Source organism: Rhea pennata, chromosome 15 (assembly GCF_028389875.1).
Source record: "Rhea pennata isolate bPtePen1 chromosome 15, bPtePen1.pri, whole genome shotgun sequence".
In the NCBI taxonomy this organism is placed as follows: Eukaryota; Metazoa; Chordata; class Aves; order Rheiformes; family Rheidae; genus Rhea; species Rhea pennata.
The window spans coordinates 18,663,299-18,672,002 of record NC_084677.1 but is presented as its reverse complement, the minus strand read 5'-3'; the positions used below and the strand labels follow the sequence as shown (position 1 = coordinate 18,672,002).

Here is an 8,704-nt window from a genome sequence, read left to right as displayed (position 1 = left end):
GCCGCCGCTCCCGAGGCCGCCGGCAGCCCCGTGGGGGAGGGGAGAGGGGGGCAGCGCGCCGCCTTCTATAGCCTGCACCGCGTAGGGGGAGGAGCTGTGAGGGGCGGGGCCGGCATCCTGGCCGCGCCGGGGGCGGGACTTCCGCTTCCCCTCTTCCCCGCCCCTCGCCGCGGAACCCGGATGTGGCCCGGCGGCGCGGGGCGGCGCGGGGCGGCGGGTGGGCGTGGCCGGAAGCGACGGCGGGTTCCGGCGTGGGCGGGTTCCGGCGTGGGCGGGTTCCGGCGTGGGCGGGTTCCGGCGTGGGCGGGGAGGAGGCCGCGGCGGGCGCGGAGCTCCGGCGCGGTTCGCTGTGTCGGTGCCCGGCGGGAGGCCGGGCGGGCGCGGCCGCCGCCATGAAGAAGCAGTTCAACCGCATGAAGCAGCTGGCCAACCAGACCGTGGGCAGGTGGGCGCCGGCGGCACCGGGCCTGCGGGCGGCCTCCGCCTGCCCGGGCCGGGGGCAGCGCCCGGCTCCGCTCCGCTTCTGCGGCCCGGGTGCCGCCGCGGGGGGCGGCTGGAGGGGTCCCGGCGGCGGAGGGGCCGGGCCGCGGCCGGCCGAGGAAGCCTCCCGGCCTTGGGCTGCGCGCAGCGAGCTGCGGGGAGGCGGTTTGCGGGGAGGGTTGCGCGAGCTCCAAAAGTACCTGAAAGAAGGAGGGAAAAAAAAGAAAAAAAAAAAAAACCCAACTTTTTTGTACTACTGGGGAACAGTAAAAGCGCTACCGAGAAGCCTCCGGTCCTCAGAGTTCCCCAGCTGGGGAAGGGGCTGGCGCTGCCCTGTGGGGGTCTGCGCTGGCCCGCGTCTCGCGTGGCTTTTTGCGTCGGTCTGCCGGCCTTTCTCCATTTGCGTGGTGCTCTCTAATCCAGGGGGGGTTTTTAAGTTTATTCGGCCGGCTCTTCGTCTTCTAAGACGCGCTAATGAAGCGCTAAAGAGAACAGAGCTCATAGGTGCTGGAGCTGTTGCTCTTCGTTAGTGCTTTCTGTGCGCTGCTGTAAGTGCACAAGTAAGTTTGTGCGGTTTGTTATTTAATGTAGAAGTCATGTAAATTGTTTAACATTGTAAAAGCAGAAAGCAGTAATTCTGTTTGGGTTAGTGGATTGTTTGCAATATCAGTCAAACGAAACTAAGTAGAATGGAGTGGTAGAGCAGTTCTTCAGATAATAAACTTGACTGCCCTCAGTTTTTACAGAACTATTTGCATTTACATTTCCTGTCTAGTTTTTTTGGTGACTTTTGTTTCCTGTGTTAGTATGCTTTATTGAATTGTTCTGTTCTATTTCTCACTTGTTTTCACACTTCTTAAGAGGACTTCACAGACTGTCTCCTCTGTGACTCAATTTTAGCCACCCAAAATCCTCCAAAAAGCAACTAGTAGCTCTTATAGGATGGCCTTTAGCCTGATTACATCAAAATAAAGTAATATACAGTAGTAAAGAACTGCTTCTCTGTTGTGTGTGCTTAAAATGCAAATATATCTTTACTGCAGCTGTAACAGTTCTATAAAACTTTCTCTGAAAATTGCTTTCTGCTTCTAGTGAAAATTTAGTCTGAAGTAGACTATATATGGTCTCTATTCCTATAACTCATTTATTAAGTTTATTATTTTTGAATCCTTCTTCCATGTAAAGCAGGTAAAATGTGTCAGCTGCTAATGGTAAGGAGTAGGTTGTAATATGGCATTTACTTTGCTATTAAAGAGAGAGTAACTTCTAAACCAATCCTCTGTTCTTTCTTTCTAATTCTGTGTAGAGGTCGTCTAGATGCAAAAACTAAGAGATTTTTTGATTATGGGAGTTCTGTTCCCTGTTGGTATGACTTCTAGTCACATAGCTCCAAATTCTAAATGGAATTTCTATGTTCTACTAGAATCAACACTTGAGCTACTTCCCACGTAAGGGGGGAAAATATGAATTAAATCTTGAGAACTCTGTGTGTGTGTAAATACATATATATACACATATATATGTATATGGGGTTGGAAGCAGAAGTTACAACTTTCATAATGACCTTTGACTAAATGCAGCTGTTAATCTGTTTTTATTGCTAGGAATCCAGTGGAAGGTCTGACTATCAAAACTGTTTCACAGTTGAGATTCTCAGGGTGTGGTTGTCTGCGTGCATGATTATTGCTCATGTTTCTTTGCCAGGTAGTTGCTGCTGCATTAACAGCATGTGCCTAGAATGGAAAAGTTCTCTGCTTTTATTTAAATACAGACAAGTAAACCTTTTTCATTTAAAAACTATTTAAAATGACACTGACTCATTTGTTTTGCTAGTTTTGACATTAATAGTTTCAATTCAACTTAAACTTTTTTCTCTGTATCCTGTTTTGTCAGTATGATAATCATTATTGTCTCTGACTTTGCTTATAAAGTATTTTTAATAGTAAGCTGCCTTAAGTGTGTTCAGTTAATGGTATGAACTGAATTCTTTAGATGAGAATATAATTTTTTAATTTTTGTTGAATGGAAGTGAAAAGGAAGAGAATCCTCAAGTTTTGACCAGCACTTAGACCATCACTTATTGCCTTTTTTGCGTATAAATTGCATCCTCATGCTTGTAAAGTGCTATAAATTAACCAAATTGCTCCTGTTTATTTGCTGTAGTTGTCTTGTTAACAAAATGTATTTTTTATTCTTTTATTCCTAACCAAAATATCTTTGCCTTTCCAAGTTAAGGAAAAAACCTTATGTAATTCAAATTAATTTTATATCTGTAAATCTAATTAATTATAATGAAACTCAAGGAAATTAGTTTGTTTATATGATTTGGGAATGGCAGGGAAAAGAACAAAATGCAGGAGGTTTGTTTTAGATTTTGCCAGGTATGATCAGACATTTGTATAGAAGCAATAAAAAGAGAAATTTGGTGAAGATAGTAAGTTTTTCAGATGTTAATAATTTTTTTATTAACATCACAACTCTTGTATCTAATTTTTAAGCTAGACTATTGTCTGTAAAAAGATTGAAGTGATTCTGATATATGAAATGAATGATTTGCAATAGATGTTCACTCGGATACAAACAATGCTTGAAATGTTAATGTTAATTTTTTCAAGGCCTAAAGTATACAATACAGTGAAGACTTTCATTTTGCAAAGCTAGAAATAATCTCTGGAAATGCTGCAGCATGTCTCTTCTGGTTGAGGAGACCAGTAGGATGTCTTGGTCCTGCAATATCAAATCAAGAAATCGAGCAGTAGGAAGAAAGAAAACTGTACTGCTTCAGTTTTAACATTAACTAATTTGAGAAACGCTTTTTCATTTGTTGGTGAATACCAACAAATATATTTAATATAGAAGCTTCCTTATATTTTATATACTAGCCAAGCATTCAAATTGTCAACAGGGTCATTTTGAGCTGTATTTCTAAAAGGGGTGGGGGGAGCAGGGCACCATGGAGTCAGCAGGTCTTGGCTGTGCATTGGTGATAGGTGCTGTAAGTTTGTGCTCATAAATGAAGGGGTGTTTAAAACAGTTAAGGATTTACCACATTGAGCTTGCTATATGCATGAACAATTTTACAGCCAGACTCTTAAGGCTTATAGCGAGAACTGTGTGTGACTCAAAATCAGAGGAGAAATGTCTCTTTAGCATGAAGTAAGAAATAATTAAGCTCTTGCCCATTTTTTTTAAGGTAAAGGAATGGCATGGGAAGCCCAAGTCTGTGGGGACAGAGGATAAAGAGTTATGAAATGTGTAAGGGACTAATTAAAGAGGGGAACAGCTGAGTAGAGCAGGATTCCATGATAATTAGACATTATGTTAAATATTCTGCAGCAATCATCTTGTGAAGGTTATTGGACTTCTCAAACTAGAGAAGTATTCATCTGCTATTGAGTACTTTTTTTAAATCTTATTTTATTTGACAGATTTCCTGTAAATGATGCAGCTGTGCAAACAAGCAGTTCTGCTGAGGGGAACAACTTAAGCTCTGGTTAACCCATAAAGTAAACTATCAACTACTTGCCCATAAAATCTGAAGGAAAGGGGCAAATTGAACAGTTCATTTAGACTTCCATTGAAAAGTGATAATTCAAAGCACTTGCTCCTCTAACATCATCTGCTGATGTTAGTTAGCACTTGCTTCACAGAGGCTGCTTAAGTCTATACTAGGTAACCGAAACAGCCTCTCGATTGGAAAGTAGCTTCAGTTTTATTTAGAATAACCAAGTTACCAAATTATTAATCTCTGTGACAATAGTGGTTTTCATTACCCATGTCATAGATCTCTCTTGATTCCTGCAAAGTTCTTGAACTCTCTTTAATAACAATTGTAATAAACATGAAGATTTTAATGAATTTCATTATACTTGCTGCTTTAGGCCACGTGTGATGTGTTAGGTAATGTTCTAGGTTTATATGCTGTGTCTCAGGCTCGGACTCTGCGTCGTTATTGAAACGGAGCGTAGAGCTGAGCCAGCTGCCCAAAGGCTGCCTCCCGTAGTTTTCCTGCTAGCGACCTAAGAATGTGGTAGAGTGCCCCGAGGCCGAAACGCTGGGCCAGCGTGCCGGGAGGTGGGAACCTGTGCCTTCGCTCCGAGCCTGGAGCTGCCTTCTGGGTACCTCCGGGTGAAGCAAGGTGTCTGTGTGCACCTAGCACTTACGCTGTAGTAACTGGTTTAAGAAAAACCTTTAAAAAGTTCCCATTACAACGCTCTCTGTCTTATTTGTTTTGCTGCTTTTCTGCTAGGTAGTTGTTGAGCTCAAGAGTGAACTGGGGCAAGATTATATACAACAAAGGTGGTTTCCCTCTCTGTCCTTTTCTCTCCCTGTCTTTTCTCCCTCCCTTCCTCTTCCTCCTCCCTTAATTTCTGGAGGCTAATCCTGGGATTTAAAGCTGTTCCCAGTTGCTTATACTGGAGTTTTGGCTGTAGCGTGAACTAAAGTTAGATCTGAATTGGTTCTTCTGTGTGTGGCTAGCTGCATACCTGCCGTGATCCAGATGGCAGTTTTCTGTAGTGCGCTAGCTCGGCTCATTGAGGTCGGTGATTCCTGGTAAGCCGTGCTTGTGTTCCCTGGCTGCTTGTGGTTGGTTTCTTACTACATGTGAGATGCTTCGTGCATCGTTTCCGAGTGGCCTGTGGTTCATTACAGAGTATGTGCTGAGGTTGCTTTCAATGGAATGTAAATATTCTGCACTAAACCTGAATTTTGTTTGGAGCACTATGGCTCTCTCTTGCCCATTGAGAAAAGCTCTTCTGTTCCACACACAAATTTCAGGTCTGTCTTGTCTGGGTAGAACACTGTGAAGCGAAAATCATCAAATCCAATTTGGTGTGTGCTGTCTCTCCTCAGTCTGAAGAGCTGAGGTGCTACCTTCCTGTCGTGTTTGTAACTACTTGAGACGCTTCATAACAGGATACTGATTCTAAAATGTCAGCTGTGTTTTAGATTCAGAAATGCAAAGGATTTTGTATTTTGTCAATAAGTTAATTCTCCATATATCGAAGAATAACTGCTTCTCTTTTAGTTTTTATATCCTTTATGTATTACAAAGGGAGACAGATTTTGATTAGAAGCTCAGTAAGCATTCTGGCTCTATAGTTGCAATATAGTTCTGACAAAAATAAGTGTTCTGAAATACTGTCATCAAAGGCTTTCAAATGATACACTAACAAACATTTGAACTACATAGCCAAATAATTCATATGGTAAATTAGTCCACAGAGATGTTTCATGCTGTTCAGTTACAGAAAAACAGGTTTGTAATTAAGGACACTTGTTAGACTGTGTAACAATTTTGCATGTAAGTTTGGCTTTTCTACCTCTGGGGACACAACTGTCGTTGCCATCAATTTTTTCTTTGATCTTTTAGGTACATATAACAAAATACTAAATAGATTAAAATTTATCTTGTTCTGGTGACCTGGTCTGGAAAGTTCAGGCCCAGTGAAGTGATCTAAGACCAGGACTGACAAGTGCATATACTTACTATCTTTAGCAGAGATGCTCCTATCTATCCTTAAGCTGTTCTAGTAATTTAAAACAGAGACCAGTAGATCTGACTGATCAGAAAGCTAGAATGGGCCACAAACCACATTAAAAACATCATTTTTATGCAAGAAGCTTATCTACTATAGCTTCTTTACTAGTTTTCCACTGTTTTGAGTACAATTTCTTGTATACAAATAGATTTTTTTTTCATGCCCTGTACACATCAACACTATTGTGACTCAACAGGAGTATTTGAAGGTATCTTTTAATAGCTTGCACTCCACATAGAAATTACTCTGCTAAACTATATTTAATAGTTCTTAAAGTCACTTGACAATCTTCTAAGTCTTAAGCTGAAATCATGGATATATTTCAGCATAATTATCACACTAAAGCAAGTTAAAGTGACTTATTGAATGCTTGTGTGTAATAAGGAGCTACTTGCATTCGATTCATATAGGATAAGTTTTGCTGAAAACCAATAGTTTCTAGTAGTGTTTCATGGAAAAACTTGGATGGTCTGAGTTACTAATTTTTTTTTTCTCTCTCCATTAGAGTGTTATATGTAGGATCTGGTTTTATTTCAGAATTGTTTTGTGTATTATTTCTTCAGGAAGTTCTCTTCCTGATCTTCAATTAATCATACTTTGAGAACAAGCTTTTTTGAGCATCCAGAAGTTTAGGAGGAAAAAAAAAAGCTTATCTCTGGTAAGTTCAAAACACTTCAAGCAATGTGATACTGATCCTACCTTGCCTCTTTAAAAAACAAAAAACCCTAGAATATTTCAGAAAGTATTCTGCAGATGCCTAAGAAATTTCTGTAATACTTTTCCTTATCTAATAAAACTGGTAAATTTCAGCCTGATATTTTAAAAGGGTATTTGGGTGAGCCAAAAATTTTCAGGAAGCTTCGTGTGAAAAACTTACGTGGTGTATTCACTGTCATTGGTTAAAAGTTTGGTCCTTGAAAAATGTAAACACCTCTGAAATATGCTCATACTTTTAGCAGGGGGAGAATTTGCTTTGCGTTTTGTCTTTTAATTTGACATTCGTCTGCATCTAAGTACTCATGGAAAAACAAATCACTTCAGTTTTTATAATAGTTAATTTAAATACTTCCTATTTATCTCCAAATTAACTTTGAGGGTTCTTTAATTAAGGAAAATTTACTTAAGTCTTTCTGGATAGAAGATCAATTCAGTGGCCCGTTTAAAGAGTCTGTGTAGACTGAAATAGGGAAGGTGTTCCCTGAACATGTACAGGCTTTCAGACTTCATGGATCTAATTGTCAAAGCCCGAGGGAAGTAGAAAGCATGTGAATTGTAAGGAACTTGCCTACGAGCAGCAAGGGGAATGCATTATCTACAAATCCGCGTGTTTGTAGAGAATGGTTGTTGAGCAGACAGAGGAAGGAGTCAGTAAGAATTATATTGACTAAAATGCTGGAGTTGTAATATAAAGTTGTGGCAGCTCTATTTACCTTCGTAGCCACTTTATAGGCTACTGTGTGTGCAGCCCAGAAGTACAAAATTTGGAAATACCATTTCATGTAGAAATTCTCAATCTGAGAGTCTGAGACTTAATTAAGCAAATGACTAATAGTTACCCTTTTAACACTGCTTCTCAGCATAAGTAATATCAGCATGAGTTTCTTGATGTCTGCATATTTATCTATTTCTGGTATCCTTTGGGGGAAAACTAACGCAGTGTAAAGTTTTGTGCAGTTCAAGTCTGATTTTCTAATAATACAAGCTTTCAATGATAGGAAAATGTTTAGCTGTTATGTTTTCAGTTTCTGCTTCATGTGGTAAAATTTCATAGTAATCAGTGTATTTGCAACTTCCAACAACGTAGCAATGAATGGATTAACTTGTTGATACGACTTGTTCGCTCTATGGTCCAGGTTCAATTATTTAAGCATTAAGGAATTTAGGTCTGTTAGTTGCAATTAGTTCATCTGTTCCTCAGAGTAGAGTTGCCAAAGCCAAGCGGAAAATTATCTGATTTTACTTAAGTTGAAGACTTTGTAGTGACTGACTTCAAGCCAATTGTTCCATTTCAGCAAACAACTTTTGAGCTAGTGAGTACTTTAACAGCTGAACAGCAGGTACCGGTGAGAGAACGTATTTCTGAACTAGGTGGAACCGCTAATAAGAGGATAGATGATTCCTTGTGAAAAGATGGTCCAGAAACAAAAGCCAGTGTATTCTGGTCTGCTTTTTGGATGTTTTCTTTAAGTTTTGTAAAGGCAATTATCAGTGTATCTTAAATTGTGAGGGATCAAGATAGTCTCATGTTTAAACTGTGAGTTCTTAAGAATCTAAGATTAGGGTTTGTTAAGAATTTAAGTTGTTTCCAAGAAATGCCGTTTCTCTACAGAAGTAGTTCGCTGCGAGAAGTGCCTAATGCTGCACCCGGTTCATTACAGTGTGCTGCTTTCCAGAAAACCACCATGTAAAACTTTCTAGATATTTAATGTTGCACTTGTAGTACTGTTACAAGAGCAGCAACAGGTTTTAAATTGGTGAGGAAGTATTTGCTCAGCTCTCAGTTTCAAAAGCCTCATCCCTTGTGATAAGATTCCAGAACTTACACAAACGTAGGAACTGCTCAATGGGACTAAGCCAAGTCTGCCTTGCTCAGTGTGTAGTGCCCCAAAGCAGATAACTGGGGAGGCATCCAGTAACGTTTCCCATGAATGTTCTCACAGCCTCCAGCTATGTTTGTCTCA

At 40.5% G+C, this 8,704-nt stretch overlaps 1 protein-coding gene across 3 annotated transcripts in view; it reads left to right on the top strand.

Moving 5' to 3' along the window:
* The first annotated feature begins 310 nt into the window (after nt 1–310).
* Nucleotides 311–8,704, top strand: part of ARHGAP17 (Rho GTPase activating protein 17) — a 49,912-nt gene continuing 41,518 nt past the window's right edge. For all 3 annotated transcript variants that reach the window (XM_062587947.1, XM_062587945.1, XM_062587946.1), the window contains exon 1: nt 311–445. In XM_062587947.1, coding sequence (XP_062443931.1) covers nt 393–445 — 53 coding nt within the window. In that variant the 5' untranslated portion in view covers nt 311–392. The remainder of the gene's footprint in view (nt 446–8,704) is intronic.